General features: G+C 37.4%; 2 protein-coding genes across 7 annotated transcripts in view; one reads left to right on the top strand and one right to left on the bottom strand.

The window, feature by feature from the left end:
- The window catches only part of LOC150057313 (uncharacterized), a 207,122-nt gene that overhangs the window by 91,331 nt on the left and 93,953 nt on the right, over positions 1 to 21,838 (top strand). The window lies entirely within an intron of this gene.
- Ftmt (ferritin mitochondrial) lies at positions 4,050 to 5,280 on the bottom strand. Its single transcript, XM_090339681.1, has one exon. The coding sequence runs from the start codon at positions 5,211 to 5,213 to the stop codon at positions 4,497 to 4,499; it is 717 nt and encodes a 238-aa protein (XP_090195807.1). The 5' UTR covers positions 5,214 to 5,280; the 3' UTR covers positions 4,050 to 4,496.

Raw genomic sequence — 21,838 nt, 5'->3', positions numbered from 1 at the left:
CCAAACTCCTGGCCCCAAAGTTCCAATTTTTAAAGTCAAGTCACACACACACACACACACACACACACACACACACACACACACACACACACCAGCTCCCATAGATAATCTCTGTCGTGGACTGTTTTAGCATGCAGACTAATTGCTTCTCCAAGGATCTTCTAGCCTTTTATGTGAACTTCACAAGACTTAATTAACAATTTTATGTGAAAGATGATAGCTCTCAAGAGCAACTCGTATGGATACCTATGGTAAGTATTGTCTTGCAATACTAAACTTTCACATGAACAGTGTTAACATCATGATATGTGGGACTTAATATTTCTTTCTGCATACTGCAGTTTTGTTTGAACCTCAGTTTGGTTCTGGTTCAATTCCAGCTGCATGTATTTTATATTGTGAAACTTCTAGGGTTTTAAACATAAGAATGCCTCATTTTCCGTTGGCAAAATAGCTTACTTTTTGTTATATTTACAAGTCAAATTATTTCTATATAAGCTAGCCATCTCCACGTAACTCATTTTATTAAATTTATTTAGAAATCTGAGATTAGCCAATGTAGGCATCTTTAATTACCCTCCTTTCTTTTTAAAAGTTTCTACTGTTTCTTCTTTCTTTTGTGCTTTGTGGAGACAGATTCAGGTTTATCTTTATCTTGTTCTCCTTTCTCCCCAGAAACTTACTGTCTTATTTCTCAAGTGTTTACTGACTTATTTCGTTGCCTGGCTACATATCCATCCACCAATGTCTTGTGCTCTTAATTATTTCAAAAGCAAAAGCTTCCTGCAAGAGAATTTTATATTCTTATTTGACTTTGTCCTTGACTATCAAACTGCTTAACTTATAATGCACACCCTGAAACTTATTGCTCTCTGTTCTGATGTTCTTCCTGTCCTCTATCTCCATAACCTCGAAGACCAGGTTATTTTTTGTTTTGATTTTAGGTTCCTCTTCTGAACCTTTTCAATCTCCCCTAAATCTAGACTTTCTCCATTTTGCAAGTGTCTGTATGAGTCCTTTATATCCATGTTGTCTTTGTACTCTTAATTCAACTTTATTCATCTCTTCAATAATAACTTCCACACTAACTTCTCTGATCCTTTGTGGAAATTCCACATGAAGAACCTCCAGCTAATTTGTATTTTAGTCATTAATTTGATTATTTATTTAATTCATTTATTTTTATTGTTAATGTACCAATAAATTGTTAGTTCTTCAAACTATGCAATGGCTACAAGAAAAACAAAAGGCTTAAGTTTTTGTGAAAGAGGAAGGCATTATAAAACAAAACAAAGGAGTCATATGGTAGAACGTGCTACAGAGAAGACGAAATCAAATAACAGGAAACATGGTAGAACACATGACCAGTGGAATCCCTACATATGAAAACCAGAAAACTGAAGGATTGAATGCAGACTATGCTCATGTTCAGAAGCAAAAAGTTCCTCCTGAATAAAACAGGCCTTGAGGAATAGGGTGCAAATATTACTAGAGTATAGTAAATTAAAGATATTCTCTTTCTCCTTTTTGTTCTGCTTTTTACTCTCTTTTATTATAGAGATACAACATAGGATGCTCCAACATTGAGATACCTCTGGAACATATATGTGTATACATGCAGTGGATATATAGTATAAAATATATATGGATATGTGCACAAATATGTGTATTCATTATAGCAGAACAAAAGGTATAACAAGTGAATACAGATGTAAGCAGGTGATTAATTCAATGCAGAGTGAAATTCTCCTGTGGTGATTTCTAATTTCTTGGTGAAGTAAGAGGATTATCAACTAACAGTAGGGAAAGGAAATTTGGGGTTTTCAGGAGAGAGGAGACAAAAATAATTTCCTAAGAGTGTAGCTATTGAATACTTACAATAACAACATAGAATATGAACTATCACAGCTAGGTACCAGTGGCACACTTATAATGTTAGCTGTTCAGGAGGCTAAGACCTAGAAAATCATGTTTGAAGGCAATCCTAGGATAAAAGTATTGAATATTACATTTCTTATTAACCAACAAAATGCCAAACTGGAGGTATGGCTCAAGTGGTTTAAAAAATACCAGTATTCATGAGAACACACACACAGACACACACATACATAGACACACAGACATATAGACATACACACACACATACATGAGCAGGAACAAATTTAACCTACTTTACAATTTTATTTGCTTCATTCTCATTGGTTTAAACATACTTCAGGTCTCTATTGCTTTTTTCACCTTATACTTCCTTTTATCCATACTAAAATTTTGTGTTAAAAGACAAAAGATCACCGATTAAGTAATTTTCTATCTGAACTTGTAGGTTTCCAACAATTTTAGTACATACATACCATAAATTTTTCTGTGTAGTTACAAAGAGTAACTCTGTTTCATACTAGTGCTTGTTTGAAAAGTAATATATTAGCCAAGCTGAGAGAGACAAATGATGACTGTTTTCTCTCATGTGTGAAAGATAAATCTAAAATGCAGCTGTGCATGCTATCCCAGTACTATAGCATTCACAGTCAGACTAAAGGAGAATACTCTTAGGGGAGCAATGCCCCCAGACATTAAAAATACTAATTATCAAAATTAATTCCTCAAAATGGAAATAAGGGTTTTCATTGTTGTTGGTGGTGTTTGTTTTTGCTTTGAGATTTTTTTGACTTTTTAGGGAAGCAAAAGGGAACACAGAAAGGGAGGGAGGGAGGATGAACAAATGCAATCATGTAGACAGGGGAAAATGAACTGTGCAGCTGTGGGCAGGGGCTGAAGAGGGAAAGTGAAGGAAATGGTGATATTGTCCAAAAAAGAAATGTACTCACTGCCTGAATTATGAAATGGTAACTCCTCTGTATAGCAACTTAATAACAATAAATTTAATAATGCACTGTGAAATCTGTTACATTATGATGTTTGACAAAACTATTTAATAGCAACTTTCAGTGTCATTCTACATGTGGCGTTTTAGTCTACAAACATGTTGGATTTATGCAGTCCTGTGTATGTACTATTTAGCTGTTAGGCTGCTGGAAACATAATTTGATAAAGGTCCCTACTTCTGTGCTCTGAAACTGATTCATTAATTTGTTGCCAGTCTGTATTCTGTATGGTTCACTCTCAGTCAGTAAGTGAATACAGGAAATGTACTTAGGTGGCTCCTTTCTGGGAGACATGGAGGACTCTGCTTAGTGACTGGCTGGAGATCTTGACGTCCTTATAAAACTTTCCTTTTTCCCTCTTTGACCAGACTTACACAAAGTGTTAAGACTCCTTGCTTCTCTTAGCGCCTTTCTCATTTTCTTCTGATTTCTTGTATAGTTAATTCTATCTTGGCATCGAGGTCTCACATAATCCAAAGAAACCAACCAGAGACAATCAGGTGCTTGTCAGATTATTCTACACAACCAGATTTAAGCTTCTGATTGTTCAATGTTAGACATTGCCTTTTTATTTTCTTCCCAGCTATCCACCTTTTGCCTGCCTATCCTTTCAATTTCCATTCTAATCTAGCCCAGTGCCTGCTTGTTCAAGTGTTTTCCCACTTACCTCACCCTTACCCTTGCCAAAGAAAGCATCTATTCAGCAGTTGCTTCCCTTGTTTTGGATCCACAGCTAAAATTTTCCACTCCAATGTTCTTTCCTCTTAATTCTAAGGGCCTATAAAATGTTTTATGCTGTATCTTCATTCCAAGAAGTATGTTCAAACGTTATATAGCCCAATAGCAAAGTATAGAGTATGGGGCCAAGCACTTGCTTTGTCATCATTTTTTAAAGGCAAAGAGCTGTATGCAATGGGAAATGATTGGGGGAACTCTGTACTACACAAAAACCGCTCAAGCTTTTCCAATTTTCTGTTCTGAATTGCAACAATGCTCAGAGCCCTTAAAATTCAAATACACACTGACTTTCCAAAGGCAGCCTTGATACACTGATGTATGGCTTATCCCAACTGTTATTGAAGACCAATTTTTTTTCAGAAAATAGATCATCTCTAGACATTACTATTTCGTGGCACACACTGGGAAAAAGTACACATTATCACAGAATTCCTCAAGTATGTTTTTTAATCATACAAAATGTATTCTTGGTCTTGTAAGTTATTTGTATGATGTTTTCCAGCTTTAGTATTTTGCATAAAACCTTGAAAACAGCACTTATTGAATTGAAAAATCATGGAATTGCAGTGTATGTTCATGGTTGGAATAATATTTGGTAACTGGAGAACAGTTTTCAGCTGTTTTCAGTACTTTTCCTACAGGCCTTTTAATATCATCACATCCTGGGCTGTCTTTTAGGCTGAGAAAGAACAGTATCTTGATGCTGGAAGATTGCTGTTGGTAGCCAACAATATTTTCTCTATAAATCATTTTATTGGAGGAACAGTGTAACCATAGAATTTAAACGCAGAGGTGAGTTTTAAGAGCAAGAAACTAGGTGACAATTGATGTCCAGGTCTTGGAATGTATTGGACAAAGGGAAAGGAAGCTGGTGGCTTAATTCTGTTTGTTTTCATTTCCAAGCGTGTGTCTGTCAAAAAGGTATTCAGCGAGGCCAGAATCTGGGGCCCCCATGGAAACTAAATTGTGCACATGATCAGCTAGTTCTTTGATAGACTTTACCTGCTCGTTCAGGTAGTAGGTTTCCAGAAAGTCACACAAGTGGGGGTCACCTTTTTCTGAGGCCAGAGTGTGCAAGTCCAACAAGGACTGGTTGACATCCTTTTCTAAGAGCAGAGCTCGCTCCATGGCCTGCAAGCCGTTTTCCCAGTCGTCCTGCGCCGGCTTCTTGATGTCCTGTAGGCAGATGCGGCCTCCTCTCTGGTTCTGAAGCCTCAGCAGCTTCTCCGCATGCTCCCTCTCCTCCTGGGACTGGTGGAGGAAATACCTGGAGAAGTTGTTTAAGGCCACGTCATCTCGCGAAAAGTAATAGGCCATGGACAGGTACACGTAGGACGCGTGGAGCTCCATGTTGATCTGGTGGTTGATGGCAGCTTCACAATCCGGATGGAAGTTCTGGCGCACCCGAGAAGGCTTCGCGGGGCCTTGGGCAGTGGCCCTTGAGGCCAGCTGGCGTCTGGGGGTGGTCAGCAGGGGAGTGGGGGGATGCCAGGCTGTCCAGTGCTGGGGCAGCCCAAAGCTGCTTCGTGCGCTTCGCAGGGGCCCCAGTGAAGGGCGGATGTGCTTGGCGAGGAGCCAGAAACAAGACGGCATGGCTCCTCTTGGATGAAGTGGGGAAACTGAGGCCAGGTGAGCTCAGTGCGTGCTCTGCGAGGGCTGGGTCACGTGTGAATCACTATGCAGGAGCAAGCGACAGCGACAGCGTCACAAAGCCTGGGCTTCCACTGGGAATTTCGCTGGTGTTCTGCATACCAGCTCTTTACCCTGGAGTGCTGGACCTAATAAGAGTAGGCTATGCCACTTCTGAAGGAACGCACCGAGGGCTTCTGGGCCTCCCTTGCCAATCTTTTCCTGTTCAAGGGCCAAGAGGTGGCAGAGGGAGGTCAGCGAAAGCCAGCATTAATTCATCTATGAGAGCAAAGGTTCAAATCCAAAGCCAGTGTTTATAAACTGAATCCTTAGTTTAATACACATAAGTATGGAAATAATTGCCAATACACTGAATAGCTTTTCAAGTATCTGCAATGACAGTTTTCTTTTGAAGCTCTCCCTCCCTCCCTCCTTCCTTTCTTTTATCTTTCTCTTCCTTTTCTCCCTCCCTCCCTCTCCGTTTTCCTTATCTCTCTCATCCCATCCTCCTCCTCCATCTCCCCCTCTTCCTCTCCCTTCTCTCCTTTCCCTCTCCCTTCTTTCCCCCTTCTCTTCTCTGGTCTTTCCTGCCCTCTTTTTCTGTACCAGGATTTAAACCAGGCCCTTTTACCTTGTTTTTTTTGAGAACCAGTCTTTCTCCTTTTGCCTGGCCTGCTCTGGAATTAAGATCCACCAGCCTCTACCTTCTAAGTAGCTGAGATTATAAACTTGTGCGACAATATCTGGCTAGAATAGTTAGTCTTTAAAGAAGATTTAAAATCATTGCATTCAAATGATGAAGCAGCTCTGAAGAAAATTCCAAACAGCCCTCATTGATTACTTTTCTTCCCAGGAATAATCATTGCTAAAAGGTTGATTATTCTCACTGATTAAAAAGATAACAAGAGGAACTGGGAGCATGGCCTAGCGGTAGAGTGCTTGTCTACCATACACGAAGCTCTGGCTTCTCCCTCGGCACCACCTATGCAGAAAAAGATGGAAGTGGTGCTGTGACTCACGGGATAGAGTGCTAGCCTTGAGAAAGCTCATGGACAGTGCCTAGGCCCCAGGACTGGTAGAAAAGAAAGATAATGAGAAATATATACTCTTAGCATATATATGTAGAAGCTTCACAAAAGAATAATGGAAATGTAATGAATTGCAGGTCCATAGGATAGTTTGATAGTTTGACATTTATACATCTGTGGACCATTATCTAAATCCAGATAATGTATGATTAATATATTGATCACACCAAAGTTTCTGCATGCCCCCACTTTTTACCTTGTAATTTTGTCTTGCCCCACTCAACCCAACCAAGATCACTACGGATCTGCGCTACTTCACAAAATATTTTGCCTTTTCTAGAATTCAAAATATGTAATGCAATATCAGTCTGTATTCCTTTATGCCCATTTTTTTCACTCATAGTGTCAGGTATTTAATGGGAAGTTAAATAACATTTTTAACACTTTAGCCATTCTGAGAGATTTGTGATTGAAATTTGCATTCCCAATAATTACATTATGTAATTCTTTATATTACTTGTTATGTGTTTCTTTGCCTACAGTACATTTTTGGTGAAGTATTTGTTCCAATATTTTCTCTGTTTGGGTTGTTTTCATATAATGATTAGATTTGCTAGTCAATATGTTCATTAGTTGAATTAGTATGACTTTCACTTAGGACATCTTTATATCATCTGTATATTACCTTCTCCAAAGTACCTTATCTTTCCTTCACTTGCTCAAATAAATCAGATTACATACTTATGTCAGTTTCCTAAGTGCTAATTTAGGATATGATTTACTTTTTTTTTTTTTGCCAGTCTTGGGCTTTGGCTCAGGGCCTGAGCACTGTTGTTGGACTTTCTCAAGGCTAGAGCTCTACCACTTGAGCCTCAGCACCATTTCTAGCTTTTTTCTATGTATGTGGTACCAAGGAATCGAACCCGGGTCTTTGTGCATGCTAGGCAAGCACTTTAACCACTAGGCCAAACTCCCAGCCCAATGATTTACTTTTTATAGGTGGGTAAATAAGAGAATGTGTTTAGCGCCCTCAATACAGTGTTGGATTCATTATAAGCACTGAGAATATCATTTAATAGGTTATTTTCTTCAGTTTTGGTTTAATTCTCCAAAGCAATCATTATTAAGCAAAAAATTGTTATTTTTGAATACAGAAAGACCTACATAACTTACAAAAAACTGCAATATATTGTTGCTATATGTGAGTAGTGAGGTAGAAATTACTTTATTATTTGAGAATGTAAAAATGTATAGTTTAGTTGTAAGCTCCATACTCTCAACAGAGCTTCTTATAGCTGGCTACCATGAATAAAAATAGTTCGTAATGCTTTGAAATTCTGCTAGTAGATGATCTATACTCATCAGACCATTTCTCACTACTTTTGACTTTTCTATACCCATTTCATTTTTATTTTTCCCAACCATGCTAGGTAGCTCCCTGAAGAGAGATTATGAAAATGCTTTTGATGTTAAATGATGCTAGCATTGAAAGAAAATTTACACTCTTCATGTCTGTATTTATCCCCAAAGTAATAAAATGTATAGTTACGAAACAACTGCAATCCATGAAATGGGATGTCAAACATGACACAAAGCTAAATCTAAATGTTATATCCTCAACAAGATCTCTCCTTACAAAGTCTGGCAAAATTTGTCAGACTCCCAGAATGAATTTGTATTTGATGGATATTCACAATAAAATTAATGTTATTCTGACAAAATACAAATACAACTCTAGTGGCTTCTCTGCCTGGAGCACTCCACAAACTTCCTCTGTCTCTTTACTTCCTTCTTTCACCTAGAACCTTTACTTTTTCTTCCATAGATTGTTCAGTATTTTTTTGAATTTTATTTTATTTTTTTATTTTTTATTTTTCCATATAATTTTTATAGTAATTAATAGAAGGGTTATATTACATTCGCCAGATGGAAGGTGCATTACTTCACATACATTGATACCCTTTCTCATGTCTTGGTCCCCATTTCCTTCCCCCCACCCCTGCCCCTTATCTTGTTTTCCCCCCTTTCAAATCTATGTAACTACTCATATCTTCTGCATAATTGTACCAAATGCAGAAGGGGAAGTGTTATCTCTCTAAGGAAGTACCTGAAAAAGTCCACTCACTCAGATGGTCTCCTAAGTGAGCACTGAGCCTGGGTAATGAAGTCCAGGGAAGTCTATAAAATGCGAAGAGCAAAAAGAACCAAAAAAGAAGTAAGAATACTTTGAAAATTAAGCACAAGAGGTAACACGTATTGATGTTGGAGGAAAGGATTTAAAAAATCTGTAACAAAAATATTCAGAGAAGTAAAAGAACTGTGGGAAGTCCAGTCCTTCTTTCACATGGAATGTATGGGGTTGAGAAGGCCCTGTGGTGACCTTCTCAAGACTTCTGCTTGTGCCACACTAGCCTAGCTTAGAGCATACCTGTGGCTTTCCCCTGGGATCTTGTCATGTAGGGATGCAGAGCTCCTCAGGGCAGGGTTCTGTCACCCTGCGAGGAGCTGTGGGGGCCCAAGATGGCTATTTTTGCCTACCTTCTTCTATTCTAGAAGAACAGGTGAGAGTTCTCTATGCACAGCTGCTCTGAGTTTTCCAACTTAATTTTTCATAAATGAGTGTGTATTCTTTGCTTTGAGAAATTTTCTCTTTTAAAGTCACAGTCATTGAGCTGTATTGTTTTTAGGAGGGTCAACTTTTAGTCTATATTCTGAAATTGTAATCTTTAACTGCTTGAAAATAAAAAATGCATCGTAGTGTTCCTTTACTCCTTATTGAAGTCTTGCTCACCTTTAAAATCCCTTCTCTCTAAGGCCTTAAGTAACACCATTCAGAGTGCTATTTTTTCCAGTGTCTCGTTATATATTGAGAGTATTTTATGTTATGTTAAAATTCCTGCAAGTGTGTGCTGTGCAAGTGTGTGTTTTTATGTGTGAAGTTGTGCATGAATATCCTAAGAGCCTATTTTACTTTTAAAAATTCCCAAACTTAGCACAATATATGACACACATTAAGAAGTAAAGATAGATGTTTTTCAATACTTGGCTCAAATTACAGTTGAAACAAAGCCTTCATGCAGCCTATCAGATTTTCATGTATAGTTTTATAAAGTATGTTGGATGATGGCTTCAATTTAAGTTCTTTGAAGCTCTACAGAAAACATTTGTACCATAGTATTTCAGTCTCCAAAGAATAATAATTTCTCCTTTACAAATATATTAGTCTTTTTTTCACTTCATTCTTCATAGATATGTATTATTAAAGAATTTATTAACATTGATTTTTACATCATATTTCAAATGTGTTTAACAAGTATTCAAGAAGGGAATCACTATATACAATCATTGGCACTTAGATTTTAGAAGATAATTAAAAATAGACTGAGGGTTTGTATGTCATAGATACATATTAATCTATGTAATAAAACTATGTCCATAGAGTCATAAACTTTTATGTCTATGTAGTTGTGTTTATATTTCCAATGACTTTACATACCTTGGAAATATTTGAAGAGCATTCTTCCCTTAACATTCATGGATGGAAACACCCAAAAATCAAGACAAAAAGAAATAACGAATGGTATCTCTACTCCTCAGTAGTTTATTTTCAATGAAGGTGTTTTTTTGTTTTTCTTTCTAGTCCCTGTTTGAGCGAACAAAGCCAGTCAGATAAGCAGCTCTTCATTTCCATTGCTAATGCGCGTCTCCTCTAAGCCACTGATCACTGTGTGTTGCGTACTTTCTGTTAATGAGATAACTGAAGGGTTACAATAGGCAACAACATAGGCTTCTTTCTAGAGGAAAACACATTCCACGCCTTGCTCTTCTTAGCATTATCACTGGAAAATCTTTCAGAATTCTAAATTAACTCTTTTTTTTTTTAACAACTTTTGCTGTTTCTTCCCTTCAATAGAGTTGAACTAAATGGTGACAACATACAAATCTGAGAAATATCTGAGATCCCCTAAAGAATTAGTCAAACCAAGTTCTCAAGTATAATATATGCTTCCTGTAAAACTGGAAGAGGTTTAGCACATTATCATTATTGTTTTATTTATTCATTTTTTTGTGAGTCATGGGGCTTGAACTCGGCCTGGGCAGTGTCCCTGAGCTCTTCAGCTCAAGACTACCTTTGAGCCAAGCCCCACTTCTTGTTCTTTAGAGGTTAATTGGAGATAAGAGTCTCAGGTCCTTTTGTGCCCAGGCTGGCTTTGAACCTAGATCCTCAGATTACAGCCTCCTGAGTCGCTAGGATTACAGGTGTGAACCACTGTGCCTTACAAGCACATTATTTGTACATTTTATCCATCTGGCATTGAAGTGTAAGGTGAATAATTCCTTATTTACCTTGGAAGAAATCTGATTGCTATGCCTTAAACCACTAGACTACTAAAGCTTTAACAAGTACTCATCTTACATAAGGCCATATAGTATGACTCTACATGAAAGGACCTCCAGGATATAGAAACAAAAGCCATATAATGAGTGACTGTTGTCCTTAATGTACTATGTTATCTCTCATCCCTTTTGCTGTCCCTTGGCTATCTCCTATTGTTACAGTATTTTACCTCGTTATCTGATATATTGTATTTTTGCAAATTTGGTTATTTGAAATTGGATAGGGAAGGGGGGAAAACAAGATGAAGGGTGGGGGCGGGGGAGGAAAATGGGGACAAGACATGAGAAAGGGTGTCAATGCTTGTGAAGTAATGCACCTTCTATATGGTGAATATAATATAACCCTTCTATTAATTGCAATAAAAATATATGGAAAAAAAGAACATTGCCTAAGTAGCTAGGAAAGTGTTAATATTCTGAAAGAAATCAGTGCTGTTGCCATCTTGGTTCTGGCTTCTTCTAATCTTCAGAACTGTGGGGCGATGTATTTCTGTTGTTTTAAGTCTTCCCATGCATGGTATTTCATTTTGGTAGTCTTCAGAAAATAACATGTAAAGTCCATGTTGTTGAATAAAAGCTCTGTAATATTTAAAAAAACAAAACAAAAAACAAAGTACTCATCTTCCCTCCTCTCTCCTCTTAGTTGCCTATCCATAGGCCTTTTGTGGTCTTCGGGTATACTAACTTGATGTTATGATTCTAATACAATACTCTGTCAAGTATTAATAAATGCAGCTATCTGGATTTATTGTGTTAGAGAGCAAGTAATGCAGATGCAACACCATGACGATTCTGCTGCTTGTCCTAGGGGAATGTGAATTGCCTCAGATGAGCCTTTCTTAAATTTAACTTTATTGTCAAGGTGATGTACAGAGGGGTTACAGCTGCATATATTAAGTATATTTCTCATCTAACATTGTTACCCCCCTCATTTTTCTCCCACTTTCCCCCCAAACTCACCCCCTCCAAACAATTTGTAAAGTTCACTTCCCATATATTGTCTTGTGAATATTGCTGTTGCGTGATCTTTTATGACTTTATGACTGATAATAAAAGTAATATGCACTAGATCATAATACACATACTGTGCGACTATGAGCTAGGTACTTTGATTTTTTTGATAAAGCTGTCATACTCAGAATATCAGATGTTATGAGGACTACCACTTGGATATAAGTACATCTGAACTTAATTGTAATTCCCTTGAATTTTTTTTGCAGAGAGTAATTTAGTGAGTTGGGTGGATACAGAATCATGTAATAATATCTCTCTGATTTAAGTGTGAAGATGATACCGACCGCTGTCATTCCAATTAAGATGTCACTTGTGCTTCAATAGCATCAGTGGGAGAGAAGTTAGGTAGCTTCAGCCATTTTACAATGGTATATACTACATAATATAAGGAAACAACATGAGAGATACGAGACCTGCTAGGAATGCACATTCCATTTGGATTTCCATTAAGGAACAGGGATAATGACAGCTGCATAGGTTCATGGATGCACCAATACTGAGACAATTCAGGAACGTGGCTTCTTTTTGTTATAAGAGTTCCATATTTCCTTACTGTGATAGTGGGGCTATCTAGACATTGGTATCAACTGGACTCTATACTCAAAAGCTCTTTTTAAAAAATTTTATTGTCCTCCAGGATATTGAAACAAAAGCCATATAATGAATGATTGTTGTCTTTAATGTACTATGATGTCTCTCATCTCCTTTGCTGTCCCTTGGGTATCTCATATTGTTTCAGTACCTCACTTTGTTATCTGATATATTGAATTTATTTGTATTTGGTTATTTGTAATTTGATAGGAAAGGGGGGAAAACCAAGACGGGTGGGAGGGTTGGGGGGGAGGGTAATGGGTATCAAGACATGTGAAAGGGTATCAATGTATGTGAATTAATGCATCCTATCTGGCAAATATCATGTAACCCTTTTATTAATTACAATAAAAAATTAAAAAAATTTTATTGTCAGGATAATGTATAGAGGAGTTACAGTTACATTCATCAGGTAGTAGGTGCATTACTCATCACACACTGATATTCCTCATGTTTTGTCCCCGTTTCCCTCCCTCCACCCCCTCCCAATCATCTTGTTTCCCCCCTCCCCTTTCCTATTTCAAATAAACAAATAAACATATATACATTATACCAGGTAACAAAGTCAGGTATAGTAACAACCTGAGATTAACCATAAGGGCAAAAAAAGAGAAGAGAAATAAAAGTACATTAAGAACAACCATCCCACAAGATAAACCTCTGGTTTCCATATCATGAAGTTCATTTTATTTAGTCTCATCCTATATTACTTTATGTACATAGGTTTTTAAGTTATTATAATCTTCTGCCAGGAAAGTCCTAACTATGTACTAATTATTACAATTAGGGAAACCATTGGGCCTATGTTCTTCTGAGTTTGGCATACTTAATATGATTTTTTTCCAAGTCTTTCAATTTCCTTACAAAAGGGGCGTTGTCATTCTTTTTGATGGCAGCATAGAATGTCATTGTACATAAGTACCATGTCTTCTTGATTTTCAAGATTTTTTACAAGATTATACACTGAGGGGCATCTGGGTTGGTTGCACATCTTAGCTATGGCAAGTGATGCTGCAATGAACATCATTGTGCTAGTAGCTTTAGTATGGTTTTGTTTCTGGACACGGGTAAATGTGAGCAGTGAGATTCCTGGGTCATAAAGGAGTTCTATGTTTAGTCTTTTGAGGAATCGCTGTAATGCTTTCCAGAGTGGTTGAACTAGTTTACGCTCCTACCAACAGAATAATAGTGATCCCTCCTGGCCACATCCCGGGCAACATCTGTTGTTATTAGATTTTTTGATAATGACCATTCTAAGTGGAGTGAGTTGGAATCTCAAAGTTGTTTTGATTTGCATTTCTTTTATGGCCAGAGATGTGGAACATTTTTTCTTGTGTATTCAGACCATTCTTAGTTCCTCTTCAGTCTCTCTTGAAGTCATTAGCCCACCTTTTGATCCACTGTTTATTTCTTTGAAGATTTGTCTTTGAGAGATTCAATTGTTTTAGCTGTGGGTATATTATAGGTATGAGGCCCTTGCCTGTTGTATGGCTAGTGAGGATCTCCCACTCTGTGGCCTTTCTATTTAACTTGCTATCTATGTCCTTTGCCATACAGAAGCTCTGCAGTTTATTGCAGTCCCATTTGTCAAACTTTCTGTAATTTGTTGTGTTTCTGGGTCTTTAAGTTGGGCCTAGGGTGGGCAGTTTGGCGTAGTAATAGAGTGCTTGCCTAGCATGCATGAAGACCTGGGTTCAATTCCTCAGTAGCCAATATATAGAAAAAAGCCAGAAATGGTACAGTGGATCAAGTGATAGAACTCTACCTTAAGAAACCCAAGGACAATATTCAGGCCCTGAGTTCAAGGCCTGAGACTGACAAAAAAAGAGAAAGTTTCAACCTGTTTTAAGGATACCTAGTGTATCTCCTATTCCTTCTTGTAAGGTTTTCAGGGTATCTGCTTTTACCTCAGGTCTTTGATCCCTTTGGAATCAATTCTGGTGCAGGGTAACATAGAAGGATCCAACTTTAGTTTTCTGCAGGTGCTTAACCAATTCAGGCAGCACCATTTGTTGAAGAGGCTGTCTTTCTTCCATTCTATTTTTTTGGCTCCCTTATCAAAGATTAGGTGGCCATAGGTCTGCAGGGTTGATTTGTGGGTCTTTAGGTCTCTTCCATTGGTCCTCAGGCCTGTTCTTGTGCCAGTACCAAGCTGTTTTGGTTACTATAACTCTGTAATAGAGTCTAAAGTTTGGTATTGCTATTCCTCCAGCTCTGTTCTTTCTGTAAAGCACTGCTTTTGCTATACGGGGTCTTTGTTTTTCCATATGAAATTTTGGATTGTCTCTTCCCTTTCTTTAAAGAATGATATTGGGATGTTGATGGGTATTATTGCATTGAATTGGTGGATAGCCCTTGGCAGGATTGCCATTTTCACCATGTTAATTCTTCCAATCCTGGAGCATTGAAGGTTTTTCCACTTTTCATTTCTGCTTTAATTTCCCTTTTCAGGATTTCAAAGTTTTCATCATAAAGGCCCTTTACATTCTTACTTAATTCCTAAGTCTTTTATTTGCTTTGAGGCTATCACAAAAGGAGTTGCTTTCCTGATTTCTACCTTAATCTTTTCGTTGTTGGTATTACAGGAAAGCAGTTGATTTTGTTTTGTTTCTTATTGTCGGGATCATGTGTACAGGGGTTGTAGTTACTTTTGCCAGGTAGTAGATGTGTTACTTCTCATACATTGATACCCCTTCTCACAGTTTTGGTTCCCATTTCCCTCTCCCCTATCCCCTTGAGAAGGGGAGAAAGCAGTTGATTTTGAGGGTTAATTTTATACCCTGCCAAAGTTTCAAATCAGCTCAAGCAACTTGGGAGTGGAGTCTATAGGATTCTTTAAATATAGAATCATGTCATCTGTAAAGAGGGAAAATTTCACTTCCTCTTTCCCTATTAGGATCTCCTTTATGCTTGCTTCTTGCCTTATTGCTCTGGCTAGGATTTTTAATACTATGTCAAAGAGGAGTGGAGAGAGTGGGCATCCTTGTCTCATTCCTGATTTTAGAGGAAATGGCTTTAGCTTTTCGCTATTAAATAAAATGCTAGCTGTGGGTTTTTCATACACAGCCTTTAATATACTGAGGAATGTTCCATTGATTCCTAGATTCTCCAGAGCTTTTAACATAAAGGGGCATTGGATTTTGTCAAATGCCTTTTCTGCATCTATTGAGACAATCATGTGATTCTTGTCCTTGCTCCTGTTGATGTTATGAATTATATGAATTGACTTGTGTATATTTGAACTAGCTTTGCATCCTTGTGATGAATCCTGTTTGATCATAGTGTATATTTTTTTATGAGTTGCTGAAGAGTTGGCCAGTATTTTGTTGAGAAGTGTTGCATCAATATTCATCAAAGAAATGGGTCTATAATTCTCTTTCTTTGATGAGTCCCTGTCTGGTTTTGGGATGAGGGTTATGCTGGCTTCATAAATGAGTTTGGCAGAGACCCTTCGCTTTCACTTTCATTGAATAGCTTGAGGAATATTGGTGTGAGCTCTGCTTTCAAGACCTCATAGAATTCAGCTATGAATCCATCTGGGCCTGGGATTTTCAAGGATGTGAGGTCTCTTATTGCCATTTCTATTTCATTACTTGAAATAGGTCTGTTTAATTGATTTAGGTCTTCTTGGTTCAGTTTGGGTATGATAATATTCGCTAGAAATTAATCCGTCTGTTCTAGATTCTCAAATTTATTGTCAAAGTTTTGAAAAAGTATTCCCTTATGTTGTTCTGGATCTTGGTAATTTTGTTATGATATTTCCATTCTTGTTCATGATTTTGTTTATTTGGGTGTCCCCCCTTCTCTTTTTTTGGTAAGATTTGCTAAGCATCTGTCAATTTTGTTAGGTTTTTCAAAGTACCATCTCCATGTTTCATTGCTTCCGTTTATGTGGGGGTTTTTGTACTGTTATTCATTTAATTCTGCTTTAATATTTTGTTTCCATATAGTGGAATTGGGATTGGTTTGTTGCTCTTTTTCCCAGAGTTTAAGGTGCACCATTAAATTGTTGGTGTTCAATTTTTCTAATTTGTTGATGTAAGCACTCAGCGCCATAAATTTTCCTCTTAGTACTGCCTTTGCTGTGTCCCAACAGAGCTGGTATTTGGTGTGCTCCCTTTTGTTAAAAACCATAAACTTTTGAATTTCTATTCTGATCTCCTCAATGATCCACTGGTGATTCAACAATGTATTGTTCAGTCTCACAGTTATCCCATTGACTGCTCTGTTTTCTATTTAATTTGAGTTGTAAATATAATTCCTTGATTTGCCATTTTTCTTAAGTTTCTTGCTCTGCCCATTTGAAAATGGGAGCAAACTAATACCACACAAGGTTATAATTTTAAGATAATAACCAACTTAGTGCTCTATAGCTGCCCAGAATAGAGGTTCATAGTCTTAGACTGGTATTTTCACTGTTTCTCTCTCTCCTTTTTTTGCACTTACAAACAAATGGGATACCCCCACCAAACACAGTTTTATGACAAAAAAACCACAATCCAATTTCTATGAGATTTACATTACTGTGGACCTACAGTATAATTCAATGAATACATATACAGTCTAGTTCAACAATATTCAACCGTAAATCAACAAACTATAGAAATCAAAGAAGGAGCAAAAGACCAGAGATAGAAACATATTATGAAAGAGAAGAGGAGAAAATAAGGGAAGAGTAATGTAGGAATGTAAGAGTAATGTAGTAATGAAGGAAAAGGATAAAGATAGCTGTGACCTAAAGTGATAGAAAGAGAAGATAAATGCATAACAAATTAAAAAATTAAACTTAAAGCAAGAATGTATAAAAAGAGGAAAAATATAAGAGATCAATGATAAAAAATCCTCAGAATTATGAGTATTTAAACAAATACCAAGATTAAAAAAGACAGATTAAAAAACAGGGGACTGACTCAATAAAAATATAATCTGAAACAAAATGTACACAATGAAGGAGGACATCTAATAATTACTGTTGCTACATTTCTAGGAGTGAACAGATCCATAATGAAAAAAAAGAAGCAAAAAAGAATGTAGAAAAATGTCAAAATAAAGGAATAAGTAAAAATGAAAATGTAAAAAGTAGTAAAAATTAAAAAATTATGAGAAGAAAGGTATTTTTCAGTTTTTTTGGGGGAAACTCACCAGTGTATGACTGACCACTCAAGCCAATGTCTCTAAGTCCTTGACAAATATCCATACAAAACAACTTTATAGCTTTAGCAAGGAAGAATTTGATTTGGATCACAATTGCAGAGATTTCAATCCATCATGGACCATAGGGTGGAATAGAGATGCTCATATCACAGTCAATAGGAAGGAGACAGAGATAGATGACAGACAGACGAACAGACAGATAGCCTCTCTCTCTCTCTCTCTCTCTCTCTCTCTCTCTCTCTCTCTCTCTCTCTCTCTCTCTCTCTCTCTCTCTTACACACACACACACACACACGAGAGAGAGAGAGAGAGAGAGAGAGAGAGAGAGAGAGAGAGAGAGAGAGAGTCAGAGAGAATCCAAGATAGTGACAGACACAAAGACTACCTTTAGTAGTTAGTTGTGTCTTTTTCCCTTCTTTTATTACTTCATGCCATAGTCTATGGGAAGAATGGTGCTCCCCACATTTATAGGAAGCCTTCTTGCCTTAGTTTTACATCTCTGGAAATGCCTGCACACTGAGAGGTGTACTTTACTAATCTATACAAGTCCAACTCTAATCAAGTGAACAATGAAAGTTAATCATCACAGTCCCACTGGAAAAGGAAAGGCAGAATTGAAATTGTATATACTTGTTCTGGTCCGTCTATGCGGAGATAAAATTTCTCCTGCACTTGATGGATTTGAGTGTGCAAATTGGTATATATCTGGAAACTGAACAACTGTTTGTAATTTTCCATTTGGTAGATGACAATATCACATATTTTTGTGTTATGTGTATCAGGGTATTTGGCCATTTATAGTCACTGTAATAATAATGTCAGTCACTGTAATTATAATGTCTCTGTAGGTCGTCAATGCTCATAGTTGTCATTTTGATCTTCCTTTCTCTATGGTAAGTTCTTTCCTCATAGTTTTATGCTGTTGCTGTACTAGGATTTTGTCATAGTCAGTGATAATAATGAATTCAAGTTTATGTGTAAAATCAGTGCTAGCTTTTGCCTTTTGTCTTTTGAATACTATTGAGTTTTTCATTGTCCCATTCTTTTCCAACTGTGTTAACAATGTCCTCCAGTTTCCCTGCAATATATTCAGCTGGTGAATGCTAGGAATTTATTTGATACATCTATTCTATTTAGCATGCTCACTTTTTGAACTTCTCCTCACCTTAAAATTGAGAAACAGATAAGGCTCATTTCTTCTGCAGAAAAGGTCTGTTATTTATTCCTCATTAACATGGAATGTCAGTTTTTATTAAGATTTAAAAGAGCCATCCCCAGCAGTGTGCTAATATAGCTGTGGCTTACCTAGTCAGGGCATTAAATATTGAGTCATTGAAAAGAGTATCCCATTATGAAAAATGCACAGTTCCATACTCAAATAGCTTAGCACTCATCCTAACCTACCACCCAAATTTGCACTCCCAATTTATGTCTAAAAGCCAGATTTGTAGTTCTTTCTGTATATAATCTCTTTGTTTCTTAGCAAGCTAATATTTCCCTGAGCCCTGTTTATTTAAATACAGTCTTTGATTGCTTTCATGTCACAATAACAAAACTAAACTTAGCCCTAAATCTGTGGTTTGCTGATCTCAGAGATGAGAGTCTATGCTTTCAGGAATATTTCTGATGTTTATACCATTAAGCTAGTAATTAACTCCATAGAGCCTGTCCTGGCCTTGTTTAAGAAATTAGTTGAACAGAGTAAAATCAACTCTACATCTCCATCATAACCTAAACTGAGAGTTTATTGCATACTCTGGACAACTTCTGGGTCTGTGACCCAGGAACCTAGAAGCCAATGTTAGTAGCGACCATGCTGCCCCATTCTAGGAACTGCCGCCCTCCCCTCTTCACTGGAGCTGTGGGAGCTCAGCAGGGCTGTTATTATCTGTGAGTAAGTCATTCCGGTGCCGAGTCTCATTTTAGATTTATGTCTTGGAAAAACTTCCAGCGTAGTCGTAGTCTATTTTTAGTTGCTTTCTCAAAGCAAGCCTTGAGAGAAACTCATTTATAGGTGATTTATGAAAGGTATGCTTTCTGAAAACAACAACAAAATAAAAACAGTAAGGATTTAGTGGAAGCAGAAAAAGGAGAAGCAATAAAAAGGTATGATTTCTACCAAGACCAGCACTGACAAAGCCAGTTTCACAGCTGTAGTAGCTGTGTAAGGGCACAGGGCCTTACTCTACAGCAGGCTGTGCTTGGTTTCATGCTCTGATCTTTCTTACTAAATTTATCTTTAACTTTCTATATTCTGGGTGAGGTCTGATGGGACAATAGAGCAGGAGCAGTTTGTGCATTTTTTCCTTCACTCATAGGTAGCAGTGTACATGCCTTTGATCACAGTTGGTAGGTAGAGAAGTTGGATGGGAGTTTGAGAACACTCAAGCTAGTACATAGTGAGCATGCTCACTTAGCACATGGCGTGCCAATAGGTTTCAAAGCCAGCCTTTTCCTTCAAAGCAGAACTTGCTTGGAATGCAGGAAGAAGTCAGTAGCATTCAGAGGCATACATGACAGAAGAAACAGATTGGTCTTTTGTTACTAGTGTCCCTTATTCACTTATGCTGAAAATGATCACACAGGAAGTAGGGGATAAAATAGTCCATAGCTCATTTGCTTTTTGTTATTTTCTTAGAATCATAGCAGAGGCAGAGTTGATAGAATGTGTATAAAATTTTAAATATAGGGAAATACTTCAGTTCCTTTTGGGTAGTGTTGCTGCTATTGGTAATAATGAAATTCATGTGCATGTTTGTTACAAAGTGCGAATTGTGTAATTCCAGTTATTTTGAATATGAGTTAATTGTGTTTTATATTTGTAGTTAGCTGTTGCACAGTCCAAATCAGCTACTGGAGTGTTTTATTGTACAGTTTAAAACTTGGAATGATATTAAATAGCACAGAGGAATAGGGAAATATTGTACCATTTAATAACTTTAATAGTACTCCCCCATCTTCTGAGGAGAGTAGCACTACTTTTTATTTTCTACTGGATCCCACAGATAGTATAACTCCCATTAATCCCCTTGATACACAGGACTCACAGATGTGCCTTAGACATGATCTTAAACTGTAGCAAGACCCGGACTGTCACGCTCTCACACCAGCCATAGTCACTCTAGGAAAGTGTATACATTTCCACTCTATGACTAGCTCTGTAGTGCCAAAGCCACCCAAGTGTCTGAGCACTGCCTTTCTAATAGAATTACAGGGACTCTTGTTACAAACTTGTAGAAAAGAGTGCACACAAGTAGTAAAAAGTTTCTGAAGGGATTTCTCTTTGCAGGATTTATCACAAACTGATTTTCTGGTTTCATGTGTTATGATGCTTAGCAAAGGGCACGGCAGAAAACATATGGCACAGATAAACTGAAATACTTCTAGAAAGCTTGAAAAGTGAGAAGAGATAGTTTCGCACCCTGGAGCTAGTATCAAAGGGAAGAGGGCTTACCAGAACCCAGCAGAGGGCATGGTGTTCAGAAAGATCCAACTAGAGAAATGCAGGTTCGCTGGTCAAGGAATAAGGCCAACAGCAGGAATCCTTGAAGGGAATAAGCCAGTGCAATAAGTACCTTGAGTTAATTAACTTTCTTTCCTGGACTTTTGGTAATGGCTGTCCTGAGCCTAATAAAAACTCAGAAGATAGGGAACATATGTTGTGGTAGAATCAGATTAAACTGAGGGAGACAACAGGTGCTAAAGCTAGAGCATGCCTCTGTGGATGGGCCATCAGATAGCAGACTCTGATGCTATTCCAATCTACTGCTCAAACAGTGCAACAGATGACTGAACAAGATATAAATAGAATTGAACCATCCTTCGTGATTTGTACCTTTTTATTGTTCTTTGCAAAGCCATGACCTTGGAACACTTACTCTTTTCTTCTTTATGGATATTGCTCCAGCCCCCAATTATGAACTTTCAGTTAGACGCTCTATCACATCATTCACTCCTTTCCCTGGTGTTTCGGTTTCCTGTGTCCACTATTCGAAACATTATTGCAATCAGCACTAATTGCAAGGTATTTTTTTGCAATTTAAAAAATGTTATTGTAAAGGTGTTGCACAGAGCGGTTATAGTTAGATGAGTGAAATAATGAGTACATTTCTTTTTGAACAATGTCACTTCTCATGTTTTCTCTAAGTTTTTTCAGTTTTTTCCTCCCACCCCCCCCCCAGTTGTACAGTTCATTTTTAACATAGTTTCTATTGAGTATCATTAATACTTCTGTTTTCTTCCAGCCATACAACTATATCTCCTTACCCTGCCTTTCTGTATCTTTGTAGACCCATTTCCAAAAAAAAAAATATTTTAGGCCCAGCATCAATAGATCACACTTGCAATCCCAGCTACTCAGGAGACCGGTATCTGAGGATCAAGGTTTATAGCCAGTTTCACAGT

The sequence above is a fragment of the Megascapheus bottae genome, chromosome 10, assembly GCF_031878675.1.
Source record: "Megascapheus bottae isolate mThoBot1 chromosome 10, mThoBot2.hap1, whole genome shotgun sequence".
NCBI classification, from domain to species: domain Eukaryota; kingdom Metazoa; phylum Chordata; class Mammalia; order Rodentia; family Geomyidae; genus Megascapheus; species Megascapheus bottae.
Note: the sequence above shows the minus strand (reverse complement) of the source record. Positions and strands in the feature narration are given on the sequence as shown.